Here is a 14,843-nt window from a genome sequence, read left to right on the forward strand (position 1 = left end):
AATGGTCCTAAGAACTAAAATATGCCTTCAAATTCAAATTCATCAACATGTACTGAAACAAGACAAGATTTCGAGAAAAAGCAAAACTAAAGCAGATTTTTCCTGCATTTACTAAGGGCCGGTTTCAGTTGTTGTTGTCGTTTCTTTTAACTTCTTTTCTTTCAGTTTTTGCTTTCCATTTGGTTAATCGACAAAATTTAACCACTGATACAATAGTTATACACGAATGTTCAGTGCAATCACATCAGACTGTCCACAGCCTCTATATTTTTCAACGCATAAAGAGCATGAGGAGGCGGGAAGCGAGCGAAGCAACCGAAAGAAAATTAAAGAGGCCCTCTTTGGTCCTCTATTTTTTCGCTCCCCGCCCCCCACCGCCTCCCTCCTCCCGTTTGGCGCTGGCGTCCAGCCGAGTTCTCTCACCGCGCGCTTATCGATCGAAAAATACGAAAACATAAAACATGAAGACAAACAATCACTTTCAGTTTGAAGAAAAGCTGAATCGTCACGGACGATCTTCACTGAAAGACCAATTAATACAGCTCTAAAATCACATCTTCCATGTTATGACTAGCCTACGTGGCCGGCGTTCGAAGCGGAGTTCAAGAGCGAAGCGCGAGACGAGAAAGAGCGCAAAGCGCGATGATCTATTTTATATTGCGACTAAAAAAGTATTGCTTTCAATTCACTTAATTAAGTTTCTTTGAACGAAAAAAAAAGAATATTCTCTCGCCTTATCAATATAATAGTAATTAGCAGTTTCTTGGAAGGACTGAACTCACAAGTTCATTTCATGCAAATCAAACTCTTTTCATATGAATGGCTTCGCACCAGAGGTCGTCAGCTTGAAACATGGGCAAAAAGCATTTTATTATTAAATTTGCTGTTTTTAATTAGTTAATCTCTGATACGGCCGCTAACGAATAATTTCTAAATTGTAACGGGCCTAAATAATCTTTAATTCGCAAACAATGTTATTTTTCTTCAAAAAATCATTTTCGCTATTTAGCCATGTAATGTATCTTATCTCTCCTTATATTCTTTATAGTTTAATGTGGCAGGCACTTTTCTTGCACCCACAAAAAATAAAAGTGGAAAAGAATTCGATATTTGGTAACTTGTTCAAATATCGGTTCGTATCCTTAATTCTGATTGCCAAATCAGAAAAAAGAACACAGAGCAATCACAAGTATTCGTTAGTTTTCCTATATATCTGATAGCGAATTCTGGTATGAACGTCAAGATGTTTTAAATCAGATATTTGTAACCTGAAAAGGCACTCCGCGACAGACTTCATAAAGCTTCATTTTTTTTAATTCCAAAGTAATGGGTTAATCTTTAATACGTACTTTTCTCAAGCACAGCATTAAAAATTAAGTAAAGGCTCCGCATGCACATTTGATGTTAAAGTTTCAATTGGGGGACTTTATGTAATGCGTCTTTTCGGAAACAAAAAATACGCTCCACGCCGTCGTTACCTTCGCTGTCAAATGAAAAGCCATTTTTGCAACAATACGAAACAGTGCAAAAAGCAAATATGCTGCATGAATTCACTATTTTCTTCAACACTCAACGGGTAGTTGTTCCTTGCCTATTTCTACTCGAGCACGAAATTATCCTTTTATGTTGTTTTGCCAATATTTGGAGCTGGCGGAAAATGCAATTCTATTGGAAAAGTCAATAATATGGAACGGTTTTTTTTTTCAATTTGGTATTGCCAGATTTGTTTCTACCGCTACCGGACGGGCGGGAATAAGGGAGGAGTTTCCTATTAGTTTAGGCCACTATATTTGAACTGAAGGCTAGTTAAATTTCCTAGACCTGCTCTCATTTTCTTCACAATCTGCTTTGAACTTTACAAACGAAGTTCTAAGAAACTATCATCACTTGAAGAGAACTCGTCATTTTCAGAATGAATCAAACCTAAATCGTCAAGGACAATCTAAAATAAAAGACTTAAACGAACCTTTCCACTGATAGATGTTTTAGTCCCTTGCTCAGAGGATCACTGCTCCCAAATTGCATTGGTCTTCAAGTTCAAGATGTTAATTTTTAAGATCTGTATTGCTACATGTCAGAAAATATATAAAGTTCTGATTTCATATCAGTTTGCTCACCTATATTGTGTAGTGCCTTCTAAGACTTTTCGGTCAACGTCCACGTCTCGCCCCTCAGGACTAACCAACGTCTTCACAAATGTTTTACCCAAACAGGCTTCTTATATTGAATCCAGCTCACGCGTAAACAATCAAATATTCTTTTGATGATTGTGTTGTTAAGTTACCTTTGAGTTAATGCAAGAATTTAGAGAAATTATCACACTGTCAGAGAGCTTTTTTTCTTATTCAAATACATTAAAAGCCGTTAATCATCTTAATGAAAGCGAAACTAAAGCAGATTTGTCCTGCATTTACTAAGGAACAATTTAAGTTGTTTTCTTGTTGCCTTTTTTTCATTCGGTTAATTGACATTTTTTCCGTTACCTTTCGTGAAAAGTAAATCTCGGATAATCTATTGTATACAAACTTTGTACTTATATGCAGCGAAATGGCTTAATTTATTCTCTGTATTATCAATTGTTAAGTTTTTTTTTTGTACGCCTTTTTTTCAAATTTGTAAAGTCTTTTTTCTCTTAAATGAAAAAAATCTCGGAGAGGGGACGGAGATCAAAGAAAAGTTTCGTAGTACGTGTCACTGTATAAATTTGTACTCAAGGCAAGTTTCACACCCTAGACTTGATTGTTAAAGGTGAAGGTAAATTTCATTGCAATCACATGAAGATAAACAATCACTTTCAGTTTGAAGAAAGTCTGAATCGTTGAGGACCGTCTTCACTAAATTAAATGACCAAACGATACTGCTCTAGTGAAAATGTGATGTACATACATGATTGATCTGATTAAGAGAAAGAAAAAAAGCTTCTGTGAACGGAAAAGAAAAAGTATTCTCTCACTTTGTCAATAGTAATTATTATGTTCTTTGGAAGTACTGAACTCACACGTTATTTTTTATGCAAAACAAACTACTATTTCCATATGAATAGCTTCGCCTTAGGAGTCGTCAGTTTGAAACAAGGGCAAAAAGTATCCGAACAATTTCCTATTTTTATTTAGCTAATGTCTGACACAGCCGCCACCGAGATACTTTCAAATTTTCTGGCGTCACAAAGCAATGTTACATTTCTTGAGATTTCATGTCCGTTACTCATATATGTAATGCATCTTATCTCTCTATATATACTTCATAATTTATTGCAAGAAATTAAAGAAATTATCTCACGGACAAAAAATGCTCTTTCTTTTCTAATTCAACAAATGCCGTTGATCATCGAAATGAATGTAGAAACTTTAGCAGATTTGCCCTGCGTTCACAAGGGAATCTAGTTTTTGGTTTTCAATTTGGTTAAATCTTATGCGATTGATAATTTTTCCGTTATTTTACGTATACCTAAAGGTTACCATTATTAGCGGCTACTAATTTTAGCGATTTTTTTCTGAGCAAGATTTAGCGGCTATTTAATTTAGCGATTTTTCAAAAATTAAAAAAAAATGGAAATAAATGTTCAATAAAAGAACAAACTCACTTGAAATTGAATGTAAGTTTGCATTTCCAGAAAGAACAAAGTTACCGGCATCCATTTTTTAAAGAATTTTTCAAGTCGACTTAGTATAATTTTGTTTTCCTTTGGAGTGGGAGAGGAAGGTACTTAAATTTAACGAGTATTTAATTTGACCAAGACAAATTTTAGCGAGTACTTAATTTAGCGATTTTCGCGCAACTCGCTAAAATTAGTAGCCGCTAGCAATAGGTATAATAAATTCTCGAAGAGGGGCGGCGATGAAAGTAAAGTTTTATAGAATGTGTCAATGCATTTTGTACTGAAGGCAAGTTTCACACCCTACACTTGATTCTTAATATGTTCTCTGCCATTTTACAGGTACAATATGCAAATGTAAATTTTATGGCAAACACATTAAAACAAACCAATCAGAAAATCTGAATGGCCACGGACAGTCTGAAAGACCGATCAGAATTGACAGAAATCTCCTGAATATATTATAAAAAAGGAAGGGTTTTCCTTGTTTTCTTCTTTTAATCTGGTATTGTTTACACCGTCCCGTAATTCTACAAAGCAAATAAAGAGGAGTAACAATGTTACTTAGGGAAAGAAGTATATTTATATTCGTTGGAAGAAAAACATTTGGAATTCACTTTCAGAGTTTGGGGAATTTTGGGAATCGAAAAGAAAGATCAGAAAATTACGCGCATACCCGCGGTGGCTCCTTCATTTAACCGCTATTCACCTCGGTGTCGGTGGCTAGTGGTGCGGGATATTTACCCCGCCGCGATACGCGAGGTAAATATCCCGCACCACTAGCCACCGACACTGAGGTGAATAGTTGTTTTAGTATATACTAAAACAGTGAGATAATATAACCCAAAAAGGATTACTTTTACTGAAAAACTTCAATAGAAATATTAAAACTAAAGTTGTCCGACGTTTCGATGTAGCTAACATCTTACCTTGATAATGATGTTAGCTACATCGAAACGTCGGACAACTTTAGTTTTAGAATTATTCCTGTCAACGATTACAGTTTTCGCACGCGAGTTGCTCGGAGGTGAATAGCAAAGGATATCCCATGTTTGAGTAGCCAATCAGCGCGCGCCAACAAGAAAAGGAAACGTTCTCGCCTTAAATATATGCGAGTGCTTTACAGTCAACTCTCTCTTAACGGACACCTCTATAAGACGGACACCTCCATAAGACGGACACCTGGTGATGGTCCCTGCCGTTTTTCAGTCATTTTACTGTAACAAAACTCTCTGTAAGACGGACACCTCTCTAAGACGGACAACGGACACATTGAAACCGCCAACGGCCACGCACAAAAAGTTATTTTTTTAGTGAATACTTCGAAACTTGGTATCAACATATAGCATAGTAGGTCAGCGCCTGTAGAATACCAAACTTACCAAAAACAATCCGCTATAACGTATTTCTTCTCTGCTTAAGTATATGGCACCAAAGAGGTAGTTTTCTACTTACAGTATTACCGTTTGTAATGAACAAACAAGTCGAATTTCTGATATTATTTTTGTTCCACTTTATAGGTTTTGCTAAAGTAAGCGACTCAAAACAGACGTGTATTCGTTGTGCATAGCCGTTTAGCTTTATCTTCTCAAAATTTCTGGTCACGTTACCTCGACTCTCTATAAGGCGGACACCTCTCTAAGACGGACAGTTGGGGCCAATACAAGGGTAGATTGAGGTGTGCAAGGTGTCATGGGAAGGGTGAAAGGAAAGATAGCTATTTTTCCTTCGACCCTTCCCACAACTCCCCACATGCTCCACTCAATTCACCCCCGGCCACCAGCCTCAATCTACCCTCATAGTCAGTTTTCTCTCTCCCCAATAAAACATGTAAATAGCAACTGTGTACGAGTCTGTCCTAAAGGAAACACAATCTTTGTGATGCATGCACTAATTTAGCCTTGCTATACTTCTGTAAAGCTGTATTGTTTATGGTTTATACTTATTTCCAATGTTTATTTATGAGATAAAAAATCAGGTGGGACTAAAAAGACAAAATGTAAGGATTGGATCACACATCAGTAATAATAGGCAGAAAATAATAAAAAATATGAACAAAAAGATAAGAATTAAAGCCTAAATATTGTTAACCACATATATTTTTGTCCATTTGTTATTTTGTTACTATCATGAGCCTACTGGTTCTAATATTTCTAACCATTGCATTTAATTCTATTTTAAGGTGGCTCAACTGGATTTTCAAGGGGTAACACCGCTCAAGTTTGAGAATTAACTACGTCGCCATTAACAATGCTATCGAAAAACGATCACCACAGTTGTATTAGATAAAGATGAAATTTTTTTATGACCAGTGTTATATTGACATCGGAGTTGCCATAGCGACGAAATGACGTCATTACGTTTTTTACTTTCGCTGGTATTCCTCGGCACCAGGAGATTTTTTCGAAAATCGCTCAAAGGAGCTTGTACCACACATAGCTGCCTCAATGTTGTCAAAGTTTGAACAAATTCTATGAGAGCGTTTTCGAAATATTTGGAGATGAAATTTTTGGGGCTATAAATACAGTCAAAAACATACTAACGAGAAAATGGGGTAATATCTAAAGAAAACGACGCGCCTGTGAATTGCAATTTCATCTTATAGTAGTTTGATTCCATATAAAATCGTGTGTAAAACAGTGGTGGGGATTGCTTTGGTCGATTGCGAGAAAAAAGAATTTGATGAGCGTGCGTTCCGGTGCTCTTGTTGCCGTTTTTGTTTATAATTTGGTCTATGCCTGCAAAAGGGATAATAAATTAAAACCGCTCGATGATTTTTTTTTAAAATTTGACAAACTCGAGGATTGTCATCAATTGATATAGCTTGCAAGTTTCAAGCTCATTGAAAACATTAAAGGCGATAAAATCGGGCCTCCAATGTACTGTTTTTTCCTCGCAGATTTCGTGTTTACAAGCGAGTGTCCTCATTATTCACGAGTATTGTTTTCAAGTTTCATATCCACGTGCACGACTTCAGCAAAAAATTCATTTGCATTAAATAGGATGCTCGACTGCTTTCCGAACAATTTTCTGAAACATGGCTATATTGCTTAAAAAATTGTAACAGCATTTGTCGAGCTCTTGATGTCAAGGGCCTCTGTCCAGAAAACGAAAGCTATTATTCTGCATATATTGTCATTGCTATTCTCAACCCAAGGCAGATAAGCAAGCTTCGGAAAAATTGTTGGAAAGCAATCGAGCGTCCTGTTTAATGCAAATAAATTTTTTTACGGGAGTGGTGCACGTAGATATGACACTTGAAAACAATACCCGTGAATAATGAGGACACTGGCTTGTAAACACGAAATCTGCGCAAAAAAATCAGTTTATTGGAGGCCCAATTTTATTGTCTTAAATGTTTTCAATGAGCTTGAAACTTGCAAGCTATATCAATTGATGACAATCCTCGAGTTTAACAATTTTTAAAAAAAAATCATCGAGCGGTTTTTAATTTATTATCACTTTTGCAGGCATAGACCAAATTATATACAAAAATGGCAACAAGAGCACCGGAACGCACGCTCATCAAATTCTTTTTTCTCGCAATCGACCAAAGCAATCCCCACCACTGTTTTACAGCGATTTTAAATGGAATCAAACTACTATAAGATGAAATTGCAGTTCACAGGCACGTCGTTTTCTTTAGATATTACCCCATTTTCTCGTTAGAGTATGTTTTTGACTGTATTTATAGCCCGGAAAACTTCATCCCCAAATATTTCGAAAACGCTCTCATAGAATTTGTTCAAACTTTGGCAACATTGAGGCAGCTATGTGTGGCACAAGCTCCCTTGAACGATTTTTGAAAAAATCTCCTGGTGCCAAGGAATACCAGCGAAAGTAAAAAACGTAATGACGTCATTTCGTCGCTATGGCAACTCCGATGTCAATATAACACTGGTCATAAAAAAATTTCATCTTTATGTAATACAACTGTGGTGATAGTTTTTCGATAGCATTGTTAATGGCGACGTAGTTAATTCTCAAACTTGAGCGGTGTTACCCCTAAAAAATCCAGTTGAGCCACCTTAAAGAGAGCCAAGAAAGAGTAAATCGTTCTAGAGCCAAATCCGACACTATGCTTGGTTATTGCCGATTGGTCAGTGGTATATCCAAACTCCTCATGATTTGAATGTGGTGGATGGTGGATAAGAAATGAGCAACTGCATTTGTAAATACAGGAATTGATCCGAACCAAGTATCACTTTGATTAGAAAAACCAGCGCAACTGTTAATAGCTGTCTAACTTAATAGCCCTTTGGTTGGTCTGGTAAACAACATAATGAACAATGTGGCAAATTTTATAAACACAACATGATAAACAGTGATAAAAACAACAATGATCAACACTGATAAACAACATGAACTTATTTTACTTAAAAGTAAACAATGTGGCTTGGAAATTGATTTGGACTCAGAGTTCACAAAAGCTTGGATCTGACTTGGCCATTGAACTGACAATCACTCAGTCAAGAAACAGTGCTTGGATAACCTTCTATATGGTTTGTAGTAATTTAAGTTACTAGGTATCCATCATCATTTTTGCACTGTGTTGTGTGATGACTCCTGCAAGAAAATGTGATAAAGAATAGAATAAAAGAAAATATAAAAAATTCAAAACAAGAAAATAGGGAGGCTGTTCTCAGCCTATCTGAGCTGAAATAGAAATAAAAGAAAATGGAAAAATAAAAAATATAATAAAAGGAAATAGGGAGGCTGTCCACAGTCTAGAACTGTATGTAGCACTCAGAGCAGGGCCATTCCATTTTGTATCCACCCCCCCCCCCCCTCCTCCTCCTCCTCCCTTTTTGACAAGTATTTCTGAAGGTACTTCGAAAGTCTTTTCTGGGGGTAGCCCCAATCACCATTCTTTGATTTTCTTTTTTCTGATATATTTGGGTTAATATTTCGGTTTTCAGTGAAATGCGAACTCTGAAATTCAATGCTCAACCAAATATTTACGCTTTTCGCTGCCGTCAATCATCTTAGCGGACCTCTCAGGAAACAGACGTTCACTTCAATTGGGTCAAAAGGTCACGTCTCTCGATTGTGTATGGTTGATTTCAATCCATTTTGTTTGTTTCTGTTTTTCATGGTCGTTAGCTGTCGCCATAATTATGATTGACAGCAGCAAAAAACGCGATCGTTAGTTGGATTTTGAATTTCAGAGTTCGCATTTCACTGAAAACCGCAATAAGAAGCTGAAGGGGGAATCATGTCGGCACTTTGATCGGGGAGAGGGGGGTGGAGGGGTGGAAATAGAATGGAACGGCCCACATATTTCATGCAAATAATTTTGTTATCACTGCTATATACAACCAGCCATAGTAGAATGTACCGGTAACTTAGAGAACCTTGGCTGCCTGTGACTCAACGAATCCTTCTCTTCTTGTTAGTGGTTGTTTCTATTGCCGGTGGCAACGATACTGCAGGACATGACAACTTTGCCCCACATCTGCACGTGTCCAAGCGATTCTCCAAGAATTTCATTCTTTCCTCCATTATCCTCTGGCTGTTCTGCGGCTCAAGCTGAGAGAAAAACGCATTTGTCTTCAGACTTTCCCAACGAGAACCCTGCGACACAAACGTCGCCATGCAACGCTGAACGACTTGCTCGCTCAGTTGGTGTCGCTGTGACATCAACACAAACTGCAAAGCTTCCTCGCGTAACGTTTTCACCGCAGACGAACGTGAAGTCCGTGGTCTGTAATTGTCGAGCACGAATTTCTCGCAGCGATCCTTGAGTTCGTCCATTTGATATTCGCAAGACAATTCCAGCAACGAGCAGCAATTTTGACGAGTAATGGCGTTCTTACAAGAAGGGTAAATGGCTTGAAGCAGGTTTTCTATCTCTCCCACTTTCTTGCCTGGAAGTGGAATTTCCTTCGCGTTCTTCTCTTTGAAGTTAGACGACAGCATTGTCTCAAAGACAGGAGAAGAAATTGCTAAAATGGCTCGGTGCACGTGGAGTTTTTTTCCCTGTACCGACAGCACGAGGTCGCTCATCTTCCAAGGTTTGGAGAAATCCAATTTTATCTCTGGCTGAGCAACCAGTTCGATACAATCTGGTGTGCTATCCTTTGTTGGAGTTATACTGAGATCGGTTTCAGTCTCAGAAGACGAACTATCTGTCGAAGACTTTATCGGTGCAGGAGGAACGATGTTTCGGGTGTTTCGTCTTGCCGCCATTTCCAAGTAAACAGGTCGAACACTCGTCCCCAGAGCCCTTGTTCGTTTCTAAGTCCGACCCCGAGGGGGGACTTAGTCTAACTCCCATATAAAAATGACGGGGGTACGGTGCTAAAACGTAAACCAACCACCGCCAGAGATTAGGGCTTTCCACGGCAACTTTTCGGCAACTTTTCATGATTCGAGCAACTTTTTCCCCTTCGAGCAACTTGTTACATTTCAAGCAATTTTCAGACCGAAGATCTCCGAAGGTGTTCCGAGTGTTGTTTAAAGATAATACGAACGTTTCCGAAGATTTACGAAGTTTGCCGAAGACTTTCGAGGAACATCTGAAGACGTTTCAACTTTCGGCTCATGCATTAAAGCGTTACAAAACTCGTCAGCAAACATGACGTCATCGATATCTTCACAATTTTTCTCAGTTAAAGAAATCCTTGTTTAAAATTTAACAAATTTGCCCCTTAATATGTTATCTAGATACTTGTTTTGCTGTCAAATTAGAAATCTTACCCTCAAAGGGAAATTAGCATATATTTAGAGAAATTCTCTTGATTAGAAGCAGCGTTTTGGATTTTTTGGAGCAACTTTTATTATCAGAAGCAACTTTTTTGGATTTTTTAAGCAACTTTTGAGCAACTTTTTGAGAAATTACGGGCAACTTTTTGGGAAATCTCGAGAAACTTGTGGAAAGCCCTACCAGAGATGATTTGTTTTAGAATTGGTACCTATTTATAGGGGTGAAATTTTCTTTTTTTCCGTCGAGCACCACCCGATTCCCCCTCCCTGGGTCGCAATATGCTCCTAACTTTTTCTTCTCAACTTTAATTCACGAACTGCAATTACTTTAAATTAATATTTCGTGTGCAAAATTCGCTATTCCTGTCCTATATTATCTGGGATATAGTGCCAAATCTACCCATTTATTGGAAAAACGAAATAATTTCTCTTTTGGGACAGAGGCTGTGCGAACGTTGCGTGACGACCTTTGCCATCTGTCACACAACATTCATAATTTTGTTCCGCTTGCTAGCTTTCGAGAGAAAAACGCATTTGCCTTCAGGCTAACGCTTTCCCAACCAGACTGCAGAAGACACGTTCAGTGCCCCCACGTGACATTCGTCCATAATTTCTTCGAGTCATTTTTGCCGCCATTTTCGAAGTAAACGTAAACCGACCCCAGGCGTCCTCCTCCTTGGTCGTGCACGGTTCGCTTGGCGTTGCGTGACGACTTTCACCATCCATCACGCAACGTCAGATTTGTTTCCGCTTGCATGCAATGATGGCGTGGTGTAAATTATGCTCTGCAAGTACAATTATAAGATGCAGGTACAGGAAAGAGCTTGACAGCCCTTGGTCGTGGCTAGTTTGTTTTTGTGCCACTTTTATTATCGTTCTGACGATGGGTATTTCGCTCAATTTTGGCGTTCTGTTTCCAGTGTTGATGGACTATTTTCAAGAGTCACGGGAACGTACAGGCAAGTCAGATTTCAGTTCATCTTCTATCGATTTGACAAGTTTTGCTAGATTCGATTGAAAAAATAAAATGAACACGAGGAAAATGATTTTAGAGTATGCATGAAATCATGGGCAACAGAACAGCGAGGCAGTGCACTTTTAAAATAAAATTGACTGACCAGGGTCTGATTAGGTCTGATTACGAAACAGTTTCGGTTCATCCTCGGTGCAAAATTTTGTGAAACTCACCAGTGACGTAAAACAAAGAACGACCAAGACAACAAAGAACCTCGAACAATATAGAACAAGAAAACAATAGCCCCAAAACAAAGGAATGTTTCACAAGTTTTTACCCCAGCTTCCCCCTAGGCCGAGACACGGCAATGTGGAGGGCCTCCCAGGGGGTTCCATGTACCCTTGTTCCCAACACATTTTCCTTGTGCCAGGGACCGCGGAGCATGTTGAAAAGTGGGGGGCCTGACAATTGAAAAACTTGTTTCAAGTCTTTGTTTTTATTTTAATTTTTAATTATTTTTCTTTTTAGCGCAAAAAGTGGTGGGGCCGCAGCCCTACCAGCCCTTCCCCCCCTCCGCAGTGCCTGTGTGCTACTGTTTCCTAGCCTGTGTACACAGCTACTGTTCCCCAAAAGTATTTTTGTGATTTTGGTGTTCCCTGTTTCCCAAAATATGCTTTAGTTGACGTGTTTCCGGCCCAGATTTATTTTCTCTTTGTTCTCATGCATGTTCCCGAATAGTTAATGGCCATGTTCCCTTAATTGTTTCCTATCCTAAAATCCATTGGTTTGAGGAACCTTGTTTACCCCCCTCCCCCACTATGCTTCTACTGTGTTAGTAACAAGGGATATGTAAATCAAATTTAACCACCATATTTTTCTGTCCTTTAGCTTGGGTAGGTTCAGTGCAAATAGCATTTATATTTGCCCTCGGCCCGTTGACCAGTGCATTGGTGAATCGACTTGGCTGCCGCTTAACTGCCATCATTGGTGGATTGCTATCTGTCAGTGGCCTGCTACTCTCATCTCTTGCATCAAGTATCTTTATTATGTATGTAACTTACAGTGTTTTGTTTGGATTTGGCAGCAGCTGCCTTTACGTTTCATCCTATGTGATAACATCACTGTACTTTGACAAAAATCGTTCTATAGCAACTGGTATTACATCATCGGGAAGTGGACTTGGAGTTCTTTCCATCGCACCAATCCTACAAGCCTTGCTGGACTTGTTTGATTGGAGGAAGACTTATCGCATAACTGCTGGCATCTTTTCCATTGTTTGTGTTCTCTGCTTGACATTTGATCCAACGGTAGCAAAGCAAAGGGGAGAAAGAGGTGTTGATGGTAGGGACAATGAAGAATTGGAAATGTCAGATGAGCAAGATGTAGAAATAATAGAAGACAAGAGGAAAAAGTGGTTTGACTTTTCTGTATTCAAGGAGAAGGTGTTTGTTGTGTTGACACTATGTATGACAGTGGCCAGCCTAGGACACAATACTCCAAGGTTACACTTGGTAAGATTGGGTATGAAGTCAATTATTATATTAATATTATTGTCAATTTGTGACCATTGTAAATGTCTAGTGGTAAGTGCATTACAGGGGCACATACCGAATATTCATGGGGGGGGGGGGGAATTTTGCAAAAGCACAACCTACTAGTTTCCAACCTTGCACATCATACCCAGAATAAAACCCTGATTGTAACAAATCCATGGAAAAGAGGGTGGGGGCATGCCCCCTCCCATCTCCCTACCCAAAAAATATCTACACATTTATTGGACTCCATGGTGGGGTTCATGGATATTTTTTGCAACAACACAATATTATTATTATACACATGTAAATATGTAGATCTAATTAGCGGCAATATTCTTCCTGTAGGTGAGATTCTCAGAAGATCTCCAAGTTTCAGCTGATGCAGCCTCGCAGCTTTTCATATACATTGGTATCACAACATTCATTGGTCGACTACTCAGTGGATTCCTGTGTAACATGCGCTGTGTAAATCCCATCTATGTTCTCATGTTTGGTTATGTTCTTGATGGCTCAGCAAGCATCTTCCTTTCTCAACTACAGACCTATGGTCAGCTTATTGTATTTTCCTTTCTCTTTGGCTTGGCAGATGGTCTCATACTAGGCACTTTTCACATAACCATGCTTAACAGTGTGGGGCCTAGTAAGAGGGCTTCGGCATTTGGTTTATCTGCCCTTTTCTATGGTTCAACAATTGCCACTGGGCCTCCTCTAGCTGGTACGTACATGTCATTATTAAAAGTAAAAAAAAAAAAAGTTGTGCATCAGTGCCTTTCAATTGTGTAGTTCCAGAAAATGTCCATACTCCCCCACAGAAGGGATTAGAAATTCCTGGGGGTGGGAGGGGTCTCATTAAGGCCAAAAACTTTAAGGGAATGTATCAAGCTTAATTGGAATTTCCAGAGGGGTGGGGGGTCTTAGGAAAAATCCCTTCCGTGAGGGAGCTCGAGGTATGGATAATTTTTGGAACTACACATTAACATGCGAACTCTGAACTTAAGTTCAAAACCCAACTAATGATATTTTGTTTTTCACTGCCTGTCGATCATGTTGATGACAGCCAACAAACCTTCAAAAACAGAAAAAAACAAATGGATCAAAATCAACCCCCCCCCCACTCCCCTCACCTCCTCCTTCCATTTTTTCTTCCCCTTCCTTCCCCCTCCCCCTTAGCCTGCCTAGTCCTTCTTGGCCAGCTGAGCCTGTGCATGAGAAACAAGTGGAGAGACACATGATTTGATTGGCTGGATGTTAACAAAGGGAGTTTTAAACCTAGCCAATCAAATCATCTGTTTTAAACTCTCGTATAACAAAGGGATTTAAAATCAGTTCATTTGTTTGGCTGTTTTTTTATGGATAAGAGGGACAAGGGGCTCTGGGAGCAAGAATGACCACATGGCTTATGGACTATAATAATTACACAAGAATTTTAAAAATATTAAACCTCTCCTTACACTGTCAGGTGAAGTTCCTAGATATAGGATATTTTTGATAATGTCCCTTTTTCCTTCACAGGTTTTATGACAGATCGTCTCCATACTTACATTCCATCATTTATCCTGGCTGCAGTTACAGAATACATAGCAGCATTACTACTTCTAATTCTTCTCTGTGGTAAAAAGCAGTCACAGAATCATGAAGCTTTAGTGTGTGGAGATCAGCTAGAGCATCGCAACTTTAAGGAAGTATGCACGTGGGAAACAAATGTATAGAATAATAAAGATACTAAAATTATGCAAGGACGGGTCCAGCTTGTGGACAGCATACAGAGGCTGTTTTCAATATATAGGTATGAATTTTGGAAAAAAGCAATCTGCTATTACCTGTAATATATGAATTTTTGAAATAAATGTAATACAGATAAATACAAAAGATTATTAATTTCATGAATAAAATTATGCTTATTAATTATCAAATGTCTTTGTGTTTTATTTATGTGGTCACTGGGCTGATTTTTTGTTCTGTTAACAGTTTATGTAATTAATAATAATTATATATTTTTGTCTTAGAACATGAATTTTCAGATTATGTCCCCAGTTGGAAGACGCTTACACCA

The 14,843-nt window shown here is 38.5% G+C and overlaps 2 protein-coding genes across 5 annotated transcripts; one reads left to right on the forward strand and one right to left on the reverse strand.

The window, feature by feature from the left end:
• Window positions 1-7,629: 7,629 nt before the first annotated feature.
• LOC144635765 (ectoderm-neural cortex protein 1-like) lies at window positions 7,630-9,799 on the reverse strand. Of its 4 annotated transcripts, none has more exons than XR_013567416.1 (3): window positions 8,950-9,799; window positions 8,119-8,161; window positions 7,630-8,087 (listed from the first exon to the last, which is right to left on the reverse strand). XR_013567416.1 is itself a non-coding variant. In XM_078494848.1 (2 exons), exon 1 carries the CDS (start codon window positions 9,782-9,784, stop codon window positions 8,966-8,968), a length of 819 nt encoding a protein of 272 aa, XP_078350974.1. In that variant the 5' UTR covers window positions 9,785-9,799; the 3' UTR covers window positions 7,630-8,161; window positions 8,950-8,965. The 4 variants fall into 4 exon arrangements, 2 of the variants coding, with proteins under 2 accessions (XP_078350974.1, XP_078350973.1); XR_013567415.1 differs by having other exon boundaries at window positions 8,934-9,799; XM_078494848.1 differs by having other exon boundaries at window positions 7,630-8,161.
• Window positions 9,800-11,012: 1,213 nt separating this feature from the next.
• LOC144635593 (monocarboxylate transporter 3-like) lies at window positions 11,013-14,632 on the forward strand. The gene is made up of 4 exons (XM_078494683.1): window positions 11,013-11,259; window positions 12,144-12,766; window positions 13,136-13,505; window positions 14,303-14,632. The coding sequence occupies exons 1-4, from the start codon at window positions 11,061-11,063 to the stop codon at window positions 14,497-14,499; spliced, it is 1,389 nt and encodes a 462-aa protein (XP_078350809.1). The 5' UTR covers window positions 11,013-11,060; the 3' UTR covers window positions 14,500-14,632.
• The last annotated feature ends 211 nt before the right edge of the window (window positions 14,633-14,843 follow it).

The sequence above is a fragment of the Oculina patagonica genome, chromosome 13 (genome assembly GCF_052425735.1).
Source record: "Oculina patagonica isolate OP01 chromosome 13, crgOcupat, whole genome shotgun sequence".
In the NCBI taxonomy this organism is placed as follows: domain Eukaryota; kingdom Metazoa; phylum Cnidaria; class Anthozoa; order Scleractinia; family Oculinidae; genus Oculina; species Oculina patagonica.